The 20473-nt window shown below is 40.1% G+C and overlaps 1 protein-coding gene across 4 annotated transcripts in view; it reads right to left on the reverse strand.

Moving 5' to 3' along the window:
- The window catches only part of rbks (ribokinase), a 118716-nt gene that overhangs the window by 85060 nt on the left and 13183 nt on the right, over positions 1-20473 (reverse strand). For 2 of the 4 annotated variants that reach the window (XM_062041740.1, XM_062041741.1), the window contains 2 exons: positions 15318-15379; positions 993-1125 (listed from right to left, as the gene is read on the reverse strand). In XM_062041740.1, the coding sequence (XP_061897724.1) occupies positions 993-1125; positions 15318-15376 (192 nt within the window). In that variant the 5' untranslated portion in view covers positions 15377-15379. Of the gene's footprint in view, positions 1-992; positions 1126-15317; positions 15380-15620; positions 15641-20473 lie in introns of those variants that run through there. The other 2 variants (XM_062041742.1, XM_062041743.1) reach the window with 2 other exon arrangements.

The following is a 20473-nucleotide window of genomic DNA, read 5'->3' on the forward strand; positions in this document are numbered from 1 at the left end:
CTTCCGTCCACATCTGTTGCTACTTTGGGTTGTGGAAGGGGTCCCCACCTTGGCCTGAGGCACCTACTTCGAACCCACGCTTTCCAAAAAACATGCCAAAATACGGGTACTTGTAGCTGTGTCTGATGGTGGGTTGGGCTGGTATTGGCTGCTTGGCCCCGTTCTCTTTGAAGAATGGCCTTCCGTCTTGGATGTTTTTGACAAGCCAGGATGTCTATTTTTGGGTTCTCCCCATGCCCGGAGAGATCCTCCTGCGCTGGGTTGTTATCGATCGGGCCTCTTTGTTCTGACAGAGGTGGGGCTCCGGTGCTTTAGTGCTTGGGTTGAAAGGCCACTCTGTGCTTACTGATCGGAGACTTGGGGTTGTGTCGTATGGGAATAGGCTTGTTTGAAGGCGTGCAAGTGTGGGTGGTGTATGCATCCAGTATGGTATTGATCAAGAGAAAATGAAACATGGAGAGTTTATGTGGGGAAATTAAGTTTTTGGAGTTACTAAAAAGTTGTTGGACTAGAAAGAATAGCATGCAATGTAAGATGCAGATCCGCTAAAGGTTGGATATGCAATATTTTTGTATTGACGTATACAAATATGTACAAAAATTCAGTCGATGACATGCACAAAATAGTTGCAGTATATACAAAAAATATCAGTATTGTATTGTATTATTCTCGTTATAGTACTGTGCAAAAGTTATAGGCCAATCTTAGATTTGTTCTTTTAGCAATGCTATAATGTCATATATAACAAGAAAGTGACAGGTGATCTGTGGGCAAAAGTAGACCATTGGTTCGCTGGCTACTTCCTGGTTCATGAAAGATGACAAACAGATGGGTGTTACACCGTTCCACTGATGCGATAGAGATGGAATTTAGAGCACCGTGACTCTATATATTTTTTCATAATCCTGTCAATTGCATCTGTCTTACTGTTTTTCTCTTGTCAACATGACTGCAATGACATAGTGGTGACCTAAAACCTTTGCAGTACATACCTTGGCAACCATTGCCGTTTTAGCCCCTAGTCTTGCAGCCTGTATGCATTGGTTGGCCCCTTTTCCTCCAAAGCCAATGAAGAAATTGTGACCGTGGATGGTTTCCCCTTCCTTAGGTAGCCTTGGTGCCTGGCTGAGAGTGAAAACAATATTGTATCAATTTTGATTGCACATGACTTCATGTATTATTACAATCTTATTTACCCTTGTTTTGCTGATAAAACGTTCAGTGAGCTTTACATATGCAAGTGTGTCTAAATTTACCAAATAATGCAACAACAAAAAGGTGAGTAGATTTCAGACATAACACTGGCAGCACCAATAATAGCTGACTCAGCACAGTTGGTTTAAGTACAGTCGTCCTGCTCAAATGTTGATTTTGCCACAGGTGGCTGACCTCAGGAAGAGCCATCTATCCCCCTCCAATCAAAGAGCGAATGGAAGGTGAGTAATATGGGCAAGAGAGAGCAACTGAATCATCTTGTGCGTCAAGATGTTGCGGTTTGGCCTTTGGCCATCACTGTCAAAAGAGTCAAAGGACCAGCGGTTGGTAAAAATGTTGTCATTAACTTGTTGTTGGTGAACTTTCTTTAAGACGGTTGTGTGAAACAGGTGTGCCTATTACAAAAAATGTACTCAATCCCAGTGTTTCCAGTAAATGAGACTGTGAGAACACTAGCAGTTGCTATAAACACTGCTGCTGCTGCATGAAAACAAAAAGTTAGAAGAGGATGTGATGGGCAGCGAGGCCACAATGTAGCAAGAGGAAAATGGAACAAAGGCTAAACATTTATGCATACATCCTTTTCTGCTCCTGTTCTTTACCAATATGGAACAGGAACTGAAAAATATGTACGGAAAATCACCGCATGGAATCGTAATGTGCGCTGTATGACAGAGTAATAACCTACAGAGATCAGTTAGTTAAGATCAGCAAACTGAAAGCTTAATGAACTTGCAGTTTGGCTGTCTCCAGATTTTTATAAACATTTTTACAAAGGGTCTAAAGAACAACCCCTGAACACATTTTTCTCCCATGAAGCAAGTGATCCCTGACCACAAATACTGTACTAGCTTTGAGTTGGACACTTTCTCTCTATTCTGACTCCCTTAAAGTAATTCACAAGATGCAAGGAGTCAACATTATTAAATTAGCCAATTTGCACCTACGGTTTTTCCGACCCCCACCAAACATTCATTCACATTCATACACAGTGAGTGGCACTGGGACCTATGTGGGTGAAATGTCTTGAATAAGAACACATTGGCAGTGACTTGAATGGCGGAAGCTGGATTCGTACCAGGAAACCTCAAGTTTCTGGACGACCGCGCCACCATCTAAGCCATGGCGCCCCATGACTTAATGCCAACCATAGCTCAGGGCTACTATAGTTTCTGGTAGAAGTACTGTAGTTAACGCGTTTAGTCACGTGGTTGAAACGCGATTCTTAAGTGAATACTTCGTGCTTGTCAACCTCACCCAACCTCCAGCGGCCCCCAAGTAAATTGAGTTTGCGACCCCTGGCGTAAAGGCTTCAACCAACATTAATCAGAATATTCAATTTAAGTGATGCATTAAAGGCCTACTGAAACCCACTACTACCGACCACGCAGTCTGATAGTTTATATATCAATGATGAAATCTTAACATTATAACACATGCCAATACGGCCGGGTTAACTTATAAAGTGACATTTTAAATTTGCCGCTAAACTTCCGGTTCGAAACGCCTCTGAGGATGACGTATGCGCGTGACGTAGCCCGACGAACACGGGTATGCCTTCCACATTGAAGCCGATATGAAAAAGCTCTGTTTTCATTTCATAATTCCACAGTATTCTGGACATCTGTGTTCGTGAATCTGTTTCAATCATGTTCATTGCATTATGGAGAAGGAAGCCAAGCAAGCAAAGAAGAAAGTTGTCGGTGCGAAATGGACGTATTTTTCGAACGTAGTCAGCCACAACAGTACACAGCCGGCGCTTCTTTGTTTACATTCCCGAAAGATGCAGTCAAGATGGAAGAACTCGGATAACAGAGACTCTAACCAGGAGGACTTTTGATTTGGATACACAGACGCCTGTAGAGAACTGGGACAACACAGACTCTTACCAGGATTACTTTGATTTGGATGACAAAGACGCAGACGTGCTACTGTGAGTATGCAGCTTTGGCTTTTTTTTGCGTATGTACGTAACTTTTTTAAAATATATAAGCTTTATGAACCTTGGGTTAGGTGAACGGTCTTTTGGGCTGAGTGATTGTGTGTGTTGATCATGTGTTTGAATTGTATTGGCGTGTTCTATGGAGCTAGGAGCTAGCAGAGGAGCTAGGAGCTAGCATAACACGTACCGTACCGTAAGTGCGCGTCACGTACGTAACTTTTTAAAAATATATAAGCTTTATGAACCTTGGGTTAGGTGAACGGTCTTTTGGGCTGAGTGATTGTGTGTGTTGATCGGGTGTTTGAATTGTATTGGCGTGTTCTATGGAGCTAGGAGCTAGCAGAGGAGCTAGGAGCTAGCATAACAAACACGCAGGTGTTATTATGCAGGATTAATTTGTGGCATATTAAATATAAGCCTGGTTGTGTTGTGGCTAATAGAGTATATATATGTCTTGTGTTTATTTACTGTTGTAGTCATTCCCAGCTGAATATCAGGTACCGTGAGTATGCAGCCTTGGCTGCTAAACATTCGATAACTTGACCGTATGTGCGCGTCACGTACGTAACTTTTTAAAAATATATAAGCTTTATGAACCTTGGGTTAGGTAAACGGTCTTTTGGGCTGAGTGATTGTGTGTGTTGATCAGGTGTTTGAATTGTATTGGCGTGTTCTATGGAGCTAGGAGCTAGCAGAGGAGCTAGGAGCTAGCATAACAAACACGCAGGTGTTTTTATGCAGGATTAATTTGTGGCATATTAAATATAAGCCTGGTTGTGTTGTGGCTAATAGAGTATATATATGTCTTGTGTTTATTTACTGTTGTAGTCATTCCCAGCTGAATATCAGGTCACCCCCGGCTCTCACAGCATCTTCCCTATCTGAATAGCTTCAACTCCCCACTAGTCCTTCACTTGCACTTTACTCATCCACAAATCTTTCATCCTCGCTCAAATTAATGGGGAAATTGTCGCTTTCTCGGTCCGAATCTCTCTCACTTCATGCGGCCATCATTGTAAACAATAGGGAACTTTGCGTATATGTTCAACTGACTACGTCACGCTACTTCCGGTAGGTGCAAGCCTTTTTTTTATCAGATACCAAAAGTTGCAATCTTTATCGTCGTTGTTCTATACTAAATCCTTTCAGCAAAAATATGGCAATATCGCGAAATGATCAAGTATGACACATAGAATAGATCTGCTATCCCCGTTTAAATAAAAAAAATTCATTTCAGTAGGCCTTTAAGCATAGTTATATTAAACAAAGTACTCAAACTTCAAGGTCTATCAAACAGCAACATTAGAACATTTTGACATGACATTGGAATAGCAGTACCAGTATAATTCCCCCCAAATAAATCAAAAACATAGGCTGTTTAAATATAGAATAAGCAGCATTGCAACAACTAAACATGTACTGTGATAGAATGACAAATCCACCAACATACTTTGGCTCCCGCACATACTGTGAGACAAATGTGGAAAAATTACTGAGCATCATGGATGATGCCAGTCACCCTTTGCATACCGTTATCAGTAGCCAGAGGAGCCTGTTCAGTGCTAGACTGCTTCATCCCAAGTGCAGGACTAATAGACTCAAAAACTCTTTTGTCCCACACACCATCAGACTCCTCTCTGGGGGCAGGAGGGTACTATGATGACAGGGGATGCAAAACAATAACATATACCCCCATTATTTATTATTTACTTTTTAATTTTTAAATTCGATCTCAATTCTGTACACTGCTGCTGGAATTTAAATTTTCCTGAGGGAACTCTCCTGAAGGAATCAATAAAATACTATCTATCTATCTATCTATCTATCTATCTATCTATCTATCTATCTATCTATCTATCTATCTATCTATGTATCTATCTAAATGTATTGCACACACACACACACACACACACACACACACACACACACACACACACACACACTATCATGCATAAATGCACACGCTCATACATACAGTACATATACAGTATACGCATACCGTATTTTTCGGACTATAAGTCGCAGTTTTTTTCATAGTTTGGCCGGGGGTGCGACTTATACTCAGGAGCGACTTATGTGTGAAATTATTAACACATTACCGTAAAATATCAAATAATATTATTTAGCTCATTCACGTAAGAGACTAGACGTATAAGATTTCATCAGATTTAGCGATTAGGAGTGACAGATTGTTTGGTAAACGTATAGCATGTTATATATGTTATAGTTATTTGAATGACTCTTACTATAATATGTTACGTTAACATACCAGGCACGTTCTCAGTTGGTTATTTATGCGTCACATAACGTACACTTATTCAGCCTGTTGTTCACTATTCTTTATTTATTTTAAATTGCCTTTCAAATGTTTATTCTTGGAGTTGGGTTTTATCAAATACATTTCCCCAAAAAATGCGACTTATACTCCAGTGCGACTTATATATGTTTTTTTCCTTCTTTATTGTGCAGTTTCGGCCGGTGCGACTTATACTCCGGGGCGATTTATACTCCGAAAAATACAGTACATACATATGTAAGAACACACACACACACACACACACACACACACACACACACACACACACACACACACACACACACACACACACACACACACACACACACACACACACACACACACACACACACACACACACACACACACACACACACACACACACACACACACACACACACACACACCCAAGATACATGCATGCGCATTCACTGTAATAACATACATACATACTGTACATACACATACCGGTAACACTCATGCATACAATCACACCTCATCAAACATATATAACATTGTCCCTTCCACCCTCCGGAGGAAACCAGGTTGAAACATGGCACACTTCTAAAGCCTAACTGATTTTAACATAACAATGTCAAATGTTAATAAAGTCCGCTTCTCTTTCTCTCCTCCCCTCTTACCTGCTTTCTTTTGTAATTCACGTAGTCATTACATTTATGTATTGTTGCATTTGAAGCGATTGTAATGTTGATAATAGAGGTAATTATTATCATTCATTATCAATATTAGTATTTCTATTGGTATTTTTATTGCAATAATGTTCATTCATTGTCATTTTTGCGATATTACTACCTACTTTATTGACTGATTCTACTTTATAATTTTTGGTATCATATTTGTATAAATCGTATTTGCTAATGTAGGACTGTTGTTGTTTTTTGTTGTTGTTGTCTCTCTGTCTTATCTCTCTCTTGTCCCCGCAATTTCCCCCTCTGTTTTCTTTTTTTGTTCTTTGTATCCCGTCCAGTTGCACCAAACATTAAATATATCCAAACATTTGTTTTAAGTCAAATACAAATAGGGCAACAAGAGAAACATTCCACACTTCTCTTTTGGAAAGCAAGCACAGCCATTATGAGCATCTACATTAACAATATGATTTGTCTGAATGGCAGAACAGGACATATTAAAAAAAACAACACACGAATTAACCAACATTCACACATTCTCAACTAAAGGACATATTTTATGTGGCCCTTTAAATATAAATCAATTTCAATTTTGACCAGAAAAAACAATGTAAGGCAAGCAGCTGCTGTTCTTCTTAACTGATAATTGTTTTATTACTAGTTGCAACAAGCTATTAATGTACATTTGTTTTGGTCATTGTAACTCTATTTGAAATAAATTATACAATAGCAAAACTTTAGTATTTGCTTGTCACCTTGACATGTGATGCTAAAGCAGGTTTTTCCTCAGTTTGTTAGTAAATAATGATAATAATCAAATGAAGGGGCAATTGTTTCACATAATGAGGCGATTATACCTAACATGGTTAAATTATATGTTTCGCATTTACAAGGTGTATGGTATTACTGGTAAGAAGCACAACGTCTAATATGGTTTATGGTTTAAGTTAAAATACAGAAAAATATATACTGATTAATGAAGGCTATATAGATGAATGATTATACATATGTAACAAAAGTTTACTTCCACACGTTCCATCTCATAAAAGCCTGGCAGGTTGCAATGTTATATCGGGATTCAGCTACATGTTTAATGACATTCATCCGCCAAGATTACACTTTAGGGGTGTAATACATTTCACAGCATGAACCTATTTCTAAAATTTTTAAAGCATATGCATTTAATGTGCTTATTAGAAACAATGTTGTTGCTTTTTTAATGCTCCAGAATTGAGGTTTTAATGATAACAACAGGTGAAAGGTGTCTTCATCCAGTGTGCTCTGGTAGAAGGGGCCACTGTATGGTTTTGGCAATGGTTCCATCTTCCTCTAAGTACATACTGTAGCAAATAGATCATTAAAACACAACTTTTATGACAAAAAAGCTGTATTTGTGATTCATGTGTGAGTGTGTGAAGGCATTTAGTGGGTGTCAGTCATCTGAAGCAGCACACAACCACTGACTTTTCAAGACAGCTACCCCGAGAGGGACAAACGGTAGAAAATGGATGGATGGACAGATTTTCCACTTCAAAGCCTTGCATCACTTTGAAGGGCTGCAAATATATTCTGACTAGCCTCTCCTATCCGCAGTCTGACCTCCAGCTCTAAAGCCTTCCCACTTTCTCAACGCATTGCAATTTCCTGTTGGCTTGTTATATTTCTCATTGATAATGCCTACCATTCAAAGCAGAATCACTAGTTAAATTGCCAATGAGAAAAATTAGGAATAAGATTTTTGAATTATGTTTAAATTCTTTCTCCCTGTGTTGAACAAAACTGAATATTTATAGAAGATATAAGAGAAAAAACAACACATTGAGTTGGCTGGATCCTCTAAAAACAACGTTTCATCCTATTAACTGCTGATTGTGTAATTCCTTCCAAAGTTTATGGTAAATGAGGGTGACGAGCTGTTTTTAACTGTGATTGGCCGGTGACTAACAACTTGTGGGAAAGGACTGTGCGGCTCAAATAATCTCTCCGACAAGAAAAATGATGCAACAGCAACATTTTTAAAGTAAGACATAAAAATGACCTATAATCTTTAGATCGCCAACCCTGCAAGCACCAAATCAATTATTTGGTTTCTGTATCTATTAAAACTGTCTTAAACTATACATCTCAGAGTCATGACAGCTGCTGATAATTAATTATTTCTAAAAAATGTTTAAGAGCAGAACTCTGATGACAGTTATTATTTTTATTCCTAAGGTTGTCAACAGAACATTTATTACTAATGTACATTTTAGGGCTTTTGGGACAAGCAACGGAAATCCGGAAGTATTGGCCATGTTTAAAATACTTCCTGTATTTTGTTTAGACCGTTACAAGGCATGATGGAAAACACCCTATATATAGCCCATTAGTCATTTTCCATCAAATTACAGAACAAGAAAAAAATTAAATTGCTGATGGAGAGTTGTAGTTGTTACTATCATTATTATTAAAAAAAGTTAGAAAATATTCAAAATACTCGACTGACACTAGAAAACCAAGCAATCATATTGGGTTATGTTTAAAGGCTAGTTGCTATTATTGTTTCCAGAATATTGCTGACAGTTTTTGTAGTTGAGAAAATTGTCATGGCTGACGCCGTGATCCCAAGATGCAGAGTCGACATGCAACGTGCTGCTAAAAGATGATTTAATGCAGCAAAGCATGCATGGACAAGGTACCAGCATGGACGAGGCAGTCGACAGTAAGTAAAAATACCACCAAGCAAGCAGGTAGTGCAAAGCACATGCAGACACGTTAACACAACAGTGTGCATACAATAATGAACCTGCGTCATGACTGACAACCAGGTAAAGGTGTGTCTCCTGATTGTCAAACAGGAACACATGAGGGGAGCATAGCTCAGACTAAAGTTGAAGTGGCAGGAAATAGATGCGCACAGGATGTGGTAACAAGGATATGAGAGCGCTAGAACAGAAATAATAAAAAACACGGGAAAGTGATAAAAGTAAGTCCAAACCGTCATGTAGAATCATGAGAGAAAATTAACTTTTTTTCCAAAGAATGTTAGATCAGATCCAATTATTTACTGTGTGGTGCGAAAATCTTCGGACACACCTTAACTATTAATTAAGAGCTTGTCTCAACCCGTTAGTAATCCCAGAATCTTAACTTCCCCATTTTACCAAGTTAGACAATTGTATGCTTCCAACTTAATTGTGCCCTAGTGCATAAACAATGGTACATGAAGGCCTGCTTTACAGAGTTTTGTGAGTAAAATACGACCTTTGGGATAGAATAGAATAGAATAGAAAGTACTTTATTGATCCCTGGGGTAAATTCAGCACCACAGTTCGCTCACAATAGACAAGAATAATAATAAATAATATAATATATATAATATATTATATATGTAATATATAATATATAAATAATATAAATATATTCTACATATACTACATATACTCTACATTTAAGTGCAGTCAAGGAGCAAATGCATTATACAGGATGAACTACAACGTAGATTGAGCGACCCAACGTGAGTGAAATTTATTTCATATTTAAAAAAATCCTTACTCCAAGCTTTTATTGTTGGAAAAAAAACGACCTCATATTTGCCTCCATTTTCACTTCCATCCTGTGATAAAGAAGTGTTCCATTAATTATGCACTTAAACTTGATTAAATAGAAGACCGCAGGCCACTGACTTCCAAAAAGTAATTAAAGACTATGCATATCTTTTACAAAAAAACATATTATTTTTCCAGAGTCATTAAAAGATCTTAACCTGTCCTGACACAAATGTTGCAAAAAACAAGATACAAATATCATGGTTTTAAAACAGCGCTGTCAAACTATTAATTTTATGAACATGATAATCACATTTTGGAATTTTGATTAATAATTTAAATTTACTTTAAAAAGAACCTTAACATTTTGACGCAAATGCAATTTTATTGCCAGAATGTCATACACAAACATTCTTTTAAGGTTTTACTTGAATGCAGGTCATTTATTTGTTTGGCCCAGTGGCCTATACATAACTAGTTTTATTTTATATTGTTGTGACAACAGTGGTTAATAAATATTTTCATAATTGTATGATTGTTTTATTGGATAAATATGAATGTGTACAAGTGCAATGACTTGAATTTCGTGAGGCTATTACACAGCAATTGCCCTACCTGCAGTGGTAATAATAATTGGCATAATAATTTTGTTCAGTGTTCCGGTTTTCGAGATTGTTTTTTTCATTTTCGGTTTTGGCCAAGAATGTTAATTTTGGTGCATCCCTACTATTTATTTTACATTATGTTATTATATATTCAATGTGATCTATTTTTATGAACATCATATGCATTTAAAGTATTAATCAGCCCTACACTCAAAGGCTGCAACGAGGGACGTTGCCAGGAATTCTGGGCCCCCTGAAAGAATATCGGTGTGGGCCGTCTGCCCCATTTATTGGCACCTTCAATTTTCTTGTTTGTCAATGTTCTTCTTTGTTTCTTTTTTTACGATTACCGTTTTCAATACTTGTTAAGTTTTTTTTTAATACAAAACGTCGATATTTGTCTACAAATCAACAAATCGTTGCACCCCTAATCCACACAGCTTTCATGCATGATTATAAACACTTTGTATACACTCTAAAACCTATGAAATTTTAACATGAAACTTAGATGGGGACTCAAAGTCAAAGGTACTTTTAAATCTGCCATGCGCTGAAACCATATCAAATGATCCACAAAGTGGCGTGGGAACGCTGTAATAGTATTACAATGTGTTTGATACCTTCTAATCAGGCTTGAGGCCACACTACAGCACTAAAAGAACGCTGATCAAGGTGAAAAATGATATCGGCCTTAACACAGACGCAGGAAAAGTCTCAGTCTTGGTTCTGCTGGACCTGAGCGCTGCCTTTGACACAGTTGACCATACTATCTTATTACGGAGGTTAGAAAACTGGGTGGGAATTTCTGGTTCTGCTCTTAACTTGTTCAAGTCCTATCTCGATCACAGGACATACTTTGTTGGAATTGGTAACTGTGTCTCTGATCAAATGGCTATGACCTGTGTGGGGTTCCTCAGTACTCGACCTAGGACCCCTATTGTTCAACTTGTACATGCTGCCATTAGGTCAGCTATAATGCAACTTCATTGTGTCCTACAACAACTATGCAGATGACGCTCGGATCTACGTGTCACTGATGGCAAGTGAATGTCGGCCTGTTGATTCAGTTTTCACTGCATTGAACAGATCAGTGTGTGGATGCAAAACAATTTTCTTCAGCTAAACTCAGACAAAACGGAAATAATTTTCTTTGGCCCATAAGCATAGAGAAACTGTTGATAATCACCTTGAGACATTCTCCCTGAAACTTAATAAACCGCTTAAAAATCTAGGGGTAATAATAGACTCAGACTTGATCTTTAACAGCCACACTAAGTCAATAACATCAGCAGCCTTTCACTACCTGAAAAATAAGAGGAATAATGTCTAAATCAGACTTAAAAATACTAATCCATGCCTTTGTCTCCAGCAGGTTAAACTACTGTAATGGCCTTCTCACTGGGCTCTCTAAACAAGCTGTAGAGCAGCTGGAGTACATCCAGAATGCTGCTGCTTGAGTCCTGACCAGAACTAGGAAATATGAACAAATTAGTGTAGTGCTTAGGTCACTGCACTGGCTTATTTTTATTATTATTTTATATTATCATTTTTGCCTTGTTGTATTTTTCAGTAAAGCACTCTGACTTACCTTGTGTGCGAATTGTGCTCTATAAATAAACTTGCCATCTATTGTCTTAAAGGCCTACTGAAACCCACTACTACCGACCACGCAGTCTGATAGTTTATATATCAATGATGAAATCTTAACATTATAACACATGCCAATACGGCCGGGTTAACTTATAAAGTGACATTTTAAATTTGCCGCTAAACTTCCGGTTCGAAACGCCTCTGAGGATGACGTATGCGCGTGACGTAGACCGGGGAACACGGGTATGCCTTCCACATTGAAGCCAACACGAAAAAGCTCTGTTTTCATTTCATAATTCCACAGTATTCTGGACATCTGTGTTCGTGAATCTGTTGCAATCATGTTCATTGCATTATGGAGAAGGAAGCTGAGCAAGCAAAGAAGAAAGTTGTCGGTGCGAAATGGACGTATTTTTCGAACGTAGTCAGCAACAACAGTACACAGCCGGCGCTTCTTTGTTTACATTCCCGAAAGATGCAGTCAAGATGGAAGAACTCGGATAACAGAGACTCTAACCAGGAGGACTTTTGACTTCGATACACAGACGCCTGTAGAGAACTGGGACAACACAGACTCTTACCAGGATTACTTTGATTTGGATGACAAAGACGCAGACGTGCTACTGTGAGTATGCAGCTTTGGCTTCTAAACATTTGATCGCTTGACCGTATGTGCGCAACTTTTTTTTGCGTATGTACGTAACTTTTTTTAAATATATAAGCTTTATGAACCTTGGGTTAGGTGAACGGTCTTTTGGGCTGAGTGATTGTGTGTGTTGATCAGGTGTTTGAATTGTATTGGCGTGTTCTATGGAGCTAGGAGCTAGCATAGGAGCTAGGAGCTAGCATAACACGTACCGTACCGTACGTGCGCGTCACGTACGTAACTTTTTAAAAATATATAAGCTTTATGAACCTTTGGTTAGGTGAACGGTCTTTTGGGCTGAGTGATTGTGTGTGTTGATCAGGTGTTTGAATTGTATTGGCGTGTTCTATGGAGCTAGGAGCTAGCATAGGAGCTAGGAGCTAGCATAACACGTACCGTACCGTACGTGCGCGTCACGTACGTAACTTTTTAAAAAGATATAAGCTTTATGAACCTTGGGTTAGGTGAACGGTCTTTTGGGCTGAGTGATTGTGTGTGTTGATCAGGTGTTTGAATTGTATTGGCGTGTTCTATGGAGCTAGGAGCTAGCAGAGGAGCTAGGAGATAGCATAACAAACACGCAGGTGTTATTATGCAGGATTAATTTGTGGCATATTAAATATAAGCCTGGTTGTGTTGTGGCTAATAGAGTATATATATGTCTTGTGTTTATTTACTGTTGTAGTCATTCCCAGCTGAATATCAGGTACCGTGAGTATGCAGCATTGGCTGCTAAACATTTGATAACTTGACCGTATGTGCGCGTCACGTACGTAACTTTTTAAAAATATATAAGCTTTATGAACCTTGGGTTAGGTGAACGGTCTTTTGGGCTGAGTGATTGTGTGTGTTGATCAGGTGTTTGAATTGTATTGGCGTGTTCTATGGAGCTAGGAGCTAGCAGAGGAGCTAGGAGCTAGCATAACACGTACTGTACCGTACGTGCGCGTCACGTACGTAACTTTTTAAAAATATATAAGCTTTATGAACCTTGGGTTAGGTGAACGGTCTTTTGGGCTGAGTGATTGTGTGTGTTGATCAGGTGTTTGAATTGTATTGGCGTGTTCTATGGAGCTAGGAGCTAGCAGAGGAGCTAGGAGCTAGCATAACAAACACGCAGGTGTTATTATGCAGGATTAATTTGTGGCATATTAAATATAAGCCTGGTTGTGTTGTGGCTAATAGAGTATATATATGTCTTGTGTTTATTTACTGTTGTAGTCATTCCCAGCTGAATATCAGGTACCGTGAGTATGCAGCCTTGGCTGCTAAACATTTGATAACTTGACCGTATGTGCGCGTCACGTACGTAACTTTTTAAAAATATATAAGCTTTATGAACCTTGGGTTAGGTGAACGGTCTTTTGGGCTGAGTGATTGTGTGTGTTGATCAGGTGTTTGAATTGTATTGGCGTGTTCTATGGAGCTAGGAGCTAGCATAGGAGCTAGGAGCTAGCATAACAAACACGCAGGTGTTTTTATGCAGGATTAATTTGTGGCATGTTAAATATAAGCCTGGTTGTGTTGTGGCTAATAGAGTATATATATGTCTTGTGTTTATTTACTGTTGTAGTCATTCCCAGCTGAATATCAGGTCACCCCCGGCTCTCACAGCATCTTCCCTATCTGAATAGCTTCAACTCCCCACTAGTCCTTCACTTGCACTTTACTCATCCACAAATCTTTCATCCTCGCTCAAATTAATGGGGAAATTGTCGCTTTCTCGGTCCGAATCTCTCTCACTTCATGCGGCCATCATTGTAAACAATAGGGAACTTTGCGTATATGTTCAATTGACTACGTCACGCTACTTCCGGTAGGGGCAAGCCTTTTTTTTATCAGATACCAAAAGTTGCAATCTTTATCGTCGTTCTATACTAAATCCTTTCAGCAAAAATATGGCAATATCGCGAAATGATCAAGTATGACACATAGAATAGATCTGCTATCCCCGTTTAAATAAAAAAAATTCATTTCAGTAGGCCTTTAAGTCTTGTCGGGGGTGCATTTTGAAGCAAAATTTGCCTGTGAGCACACTAGTCTTTAGGCCCATTCTAAATTAGGGCTGTCAATCGATTGACATCATTATTCAAATCAATCAAAAGGTGGCTGTGGATTTATTCCCAGTAGTTTAAACACAATAACTTATTAACTGTGTACATTGTTTTTCACTCATTGAGGATATATATGGCTGCATGTATCATGCATCTTCATCTTCAAAAGTAATAATTGTTCTGCAGTTTTTTGCAATCAACTTGGCAATTGTGTGAATGAATTTGTCAGAGGTAGGCCTACGGAGAACCAAGTGACGGTGGTCTGGTGTAAGGCGAGCGACACAGTCACCAATGTAGTTGCGGCGGAATTTTCAACTAATGCATTCTTTGCATCGATGTGCTACATTAAAATGGAAGAACTCCTTTCTGCACAGTGTGCGGACAACCTTAAACTGATCGATTAATCCTGCAAGCTTTTGTCGTACTCAAACTTTACATTTACAGGGTTGCTATGTTTTATTGAGTCATCCACCTTGATCAAGATGGTTTAGCTGCACAGAGTGTGATTGTGGGATTTTTAATCACTATGTGCATTCATTAATCCGAACCCTTGTGTAACAACACTTGCAAGGGATAACACATCCAGTCTGAAAATTATGAAGAAATACATGTTTTACAGCGATGACCAATTACTCAATGTGCTGCTTTCCACAGAACCATTTCCCGGAGGCAGATGACTTTTACGAAATGTTATACTGAACCTTCTTAAGAATGACTAATTCAAGAAAGATGCACTGTTGCGTAGAAAAAATAATACACAGTAATGATAGTATGAGGGTTGAGGGCACTTACCTCACCAAATCAGTCATACAGGAGCCAACGACAATCACATCAAAAGCCTCTTCAGTCATGATCTGATAAGACACAGTTGTGTTATTGTGGGTAAAACTCTATTATGCAAAAGTAATGTATTTGTGAACATTAAAAGTATCTATTCTACATACCAGATTTTTGACTGTGTGTGAAACTGGCCATTAAGGTAATAACTATACAAAAACATCACTGGACTTCTGAGGGTATTTCAGGCAAAATATGCAAACCTACATATCTCAACAGCCTCCAAAGCTAAAACACTTGATATTGTTTAGCTCTTACATTAGCATGCGCTTGGTTGAGACAACGAAGATGGTAAAAATAGAGTGTTCATCATTGGGTGAATTGGATGGAATCCAATAGAATTGTTGCTGTGGGTGTTGATGGGGGTGGGGGTTCCAATGCTAGAAGATGTGAACACATCCCAGCTAAGCAAAGTCTTTAATTAATTCAATCCTCGGCTTGTATCAGAGCTAATGCTAGCGTGTTAATCTCTTCAAATCTCCTCCTCGGCAGTAGAGGACTTGGGAAGCCTGGCCGCTGGCTGTAGGATGCTTCTCTTCTCTCTCTGCTTTTTCATTTCACAACATATTGTCTTATCTCTGCAGAAAAGCAATGCATAGTTTGAAAACTGATGCTTCTGTTGTATGAGCATTTCCTCAGATGTGCTTTGTCCAATTTTTGAAAAAAAAAAAAAAAGTTTTAAATATACATATATACTAGGGCTGCGAATCTTTGGGTGTCCCACAATTCGATTCAATATCGATTCTTGGGGTCACGATTCGATTCAAAATCGATTTTTTCCGATTCAACGCGATTCTCGATTCAAAAACGATTTTTTTCCCGATTCAAAACGATTCTTTATTCATTCAATACATAGGATTTCAGCAGGATCTACCAGTAGATTTTTGTAAAAAGCTTTTATAATTGTAAAGGACAATGTTTTATCAACTGATTGCAATAATGTAAATTTGTTTTAACTATTAAATGAACCAAAAATATGACTTATTTTATCTTTGTGAAAATATTGGACACAGTGTGTTGTCAAGCTTATGAGATGCGATGCAAGTGTACGCCACTGTGACACTATTGTTCTTTTTTTTTTTTATAAATGTCTAATGATAATGTCAATGAGGGATTTTTAATCACTGCCATGTTGAAATTGTAACTAATATTGATACTGTTGTTGATAATATTCATTTTTGTTTCACTACTTTTTGTTATGTCTGTTGATCATGTTTTTGTTTTGCTTGGTTTTTGGACACTTTTTAGTTCTTGTCTTCACTCCCTTGCTTTGTCACCATAGTAACCATTAGTTTCACCTGGTTCACATCCTCATGTCACGCACCTGCCTCACGTTTTCACTAATCATGTCACTAGTATTTAAGGCCATTGTTGCCAGGCAGTCGGCCTGGCGACATCACATTCACACTCCTGCCACTCTGTTCACGCTCATGATCCATGCTGCTCTTTTTCATGCTTTTTCCTCATGCCAAGTAAGTTTTGTTTAATAGTTTTTGTGCCCTTGTGCAAGTCTTTTGTTTTGTATAGCCAAGTTTGCTACCTCCACTGTGAGCGCCTTTTGTTGATTCCTTTTTTATTGTTAAATAAACATGTATTTAAATTCACGCCTCGCACGCGCCAATTTTCCGTTGCCTTCTGGGAGAACCAACCACGCCAGGGACCAAGTACTGACAGTATGTCGCCAGCAGAAAAATTCTCCCGCACAAAAATTGGACGTTTTTGACGAGGCTTCTTGGGCGGTCCTGCGCGCGATGGAGGAGGAAACTCTGCGCTACTCCTCCATGGAGCACAGAGACATGATGTGGGGGCCAGATGGAAGACTGGTGCCATTGTGCTCCATTTGGTCCGAGGACGACGTTGGCACGTCGCCCCAGCCGCGGAAGCGTCGCCCAAGACGGAGGACTTCCGCAAAGAGAGAGGATGCCTCACTCCCGCAAGCTCCTCCCCCTCCGGGCGGAAGCAAGCAGCAGGCAGCCCAGCTTCGCCCTGATGACTTCAGAGACCAGGATTTTTTTTTCAAGACTTTTTCTTTTGATCACTCCCCTCCAGCAAAAGACTCTAAACCCATAAACATGATACAACACTATCGGAACATGCTTTTGGACATTAGAGCAAGTCAATCCAAGCCACCCAAATTCCATGCCCCGCCCACCCAGGACTCAAGCCACGCCCAAGTCACAAACATTTTTTTTCTCTCCCAATCAATCCCAGGTGGGGAAGAATAAAATACTTTTTGGACAATTAAAAGGGGAGGATTCTGCCCCCCTCCTGACCTCTCTCCACCCACCCCAAAAGACGGTTCCGGAGCGTGTCTGGGATTCGCTCCTTGAGGGGGAGGCTAGGGCTGGGAACTGTTCAGGTGGGGCAGTTCTGCCAAGCCACAGCACGGCCGCCACCACCAGTCTTTCGGCCTGCTAAGCCGCAACCTCCGGTTCGGCCACCACCACCGGTATTTCCACGCTGCCAAGCTCCAGTTGCTGCACCACGCTGCCAAGCTCCAGTTGCTGCACCACGGCTGGCACCCGTCGCAGCACCAGCTCCACCACGCAAAGACCCACCACGTCGAGCTCCGGTACCAGCTCCACGACGCCAGGTGCCACCCGTCGCAGCACCACGGCTGGCACCACGGCTGGCACCCGTCGCAGCACCACGGCTGGCACCACGGCTGGCACCCGTCGCAGCACCACGGCTGGCACCCGTCGCAGCACCAGCTCCACCACGCCAAGACCCACCACGCCGAGCTCCGGTACCAGCTCCACCACGCCAAGACCCACCACGCCGAGCTCCGGTACCAGCTCCACGACGCCGAGCTCCGGTACCAGCTCCACGACGGCAAGCTCCGGTGCCAGTTCCACGACGGCAAGCTCCGGTACCAGCTCCACACCAAGACCAAGACCCACGCCAAGACCAAGACCCACGCCAAGACCAAGACCAAGACCCACGCCAAGACCCTGACCCTAGCCAAGACAAAGACCAAGACCCCCCAAGCTTCGCCGTCTGCTGCACCTGCGTCATCTGCTCCTGCCACGATGACAACGCATCCACCTCCTAGTCAGCCACGGATGTGGCCATTCCATGGGCGTCCGCCACGCCAGGTTCGCCGACCTCCTCGTCGGCCACGAATGTGGCCATTCCAAGGTCGTCCACCTCGTCTGGTACAGCGGCGCTCTACGCGTCGCCGCCACCTGACTCTGCCCCGGTGGATTCGGGGACACTTAGTCTGACGACCCACCGCCATGTCCCCCTCCCGCCCTCCCATGACTATTGATCATTGTTTATTTTGTTCTTGGACATCTGGGATCTCTTCCGTAAGGGGGGGGGGGGGCTCTGTCATGTCTGTTGATCATGTTTTTGTTTTGCTTTGTTTTTGGACACTTTTTAGTTCTTGTCTTCACTCCCTTACTTTGTCACCATAGTAACCATTAGTTTCACCTGGTTCACATCCTCATGTCACGCACCTGTCTCACATTTTCACTAATCATGTCACTAGTATTTAAGGCCATTGCTGCCAGGCATTCACACTCCTGCCACTCTGTTCACGCTCATGATCCATGCTGCTCTTTTTCATGCTTTTTCCTCATGCCAAGTAAGTTTTGTTTAATAGTTTTTGTGCCCTTGTGCAAGTCTTTTGTTTTGTATAGCCAAGTTTGCTACCTCCACTGTGAGCGCCTTTTGTTGATTCCTTTTTTATTGTTAGATAAACATGTATTTAAATTCACGCCTCGCACGCGCCAATTTTCCGTTGCCTTCTGGGAGAACCAACCACGCCAGGGACCAAGTCCTGACACTTTTGGTTTGTTCTGTGTCGTATTTGTGTCTCCTCTCAATTGCTCTGTTTATTGCAGTTCTGAGTGTTGCTGGGTCGGGTTTGGTTTTGGAATTGGATTGCATTGTTATGATATTGCTGTGTATTGTTTTGTTGGATTGATTAATTCAAAAAAATAAAAATAAAAAAATAAAAAAAAATGGAGAAAAAAATATATAAATAAAAATTTAAAAAATCGATTTAAAAAAAAAAGAGAATCGATTCTGAATCGCACAACGTGAGAATCGCGATTTGAATTCGAATCGATTTTTCCCACACCCCTAATATATACATACATAAGCTGAGATAGGCTCCAGCACCCCCCGTGACCCCAATAGGGACAAGCGGTAGAAAATGGATGGATGGATATACTGTATGTATATATATATATATATATATATATATATATATATATATATATATATATACAGGATTTCCTCGAAATTACCAAATTACCTGTGGCGCTGGGGACGTGTTTATGGGCGTGGTCACCATGACGCCATCGAGTAATTTGCATAATTTGCTATGATGATATGGGATAGGCTTCAGCACCCCCCGCGACCCCGATAGGGACAAGCGGTAGAAAATGGATGGATAGATGGAGGGATATGATTTTCTTTAAAAAGGTTAAAAAAATGTATAATGAATTTGCTACATATCTGTCAGTGCCGACCAGAGGATATACATTCATGTAAACTTGATTTTAAAGTTTCACTGCGCTGTTGGCAAAACTATGTATCAGTCAAATGAAGCAAACAATTAAAACAATAGACCCGTTTTTTTTTTAGAAATAACAGTAACATCGATTCAGTAGCATTGGTTAGGAAAAGCACAATACAGTGCGATTCTGTGTATTATACTTTTGAAGAGAAAAGGCAGTTTCTCTAGAATTGAGAGCATATAGTTAGTATTAGTTATAATTAAATTAACAAATCAAAATGTATCATATGGTAGGAAAGCAGTTATTAAGCTTATTTATGAGATACCATTTAAATGTCCAAGGGCAAGGCAAAGCAAGTTTATTTATAGAGCACAATGTATGTACCATAGACAGGGGGGTGGAAGTGGAGGGGTGAGTGGGGCTGTTGTACTGGCGCCCAAAGCATAGGTGGAACCCTCCGCTTTTCTAAAGTTTGACAATATTTTCATCTGTCATTTAAATATGTAAGTTATAAAAACATACGTCACAAATGTTATTATATAATATTGCTTGAACCAAATTAAGAATGTCTAAGACTACTACACTTCCTATCAAAAATACAAAATGGTTCATCCAACCTAGATTTCGGCAAACCAATCCAATCCT

Source organism: Entelurus aequoreus, linkage group LG03 (genome assembly GCF_033978785.1).
Source record: "Entelurus aequoreus isolate RoL-2023_Sb linkage group LG03, RoL_Eaeq_v1.1, whole genome shotgun sequence".
Lineage (NCBI taxonomy): Eukaryota > Metazoa > Chordata > Actinopteri > Syngnathiformes > Syngnathidae > Entelurus > Entelurus aequoreus.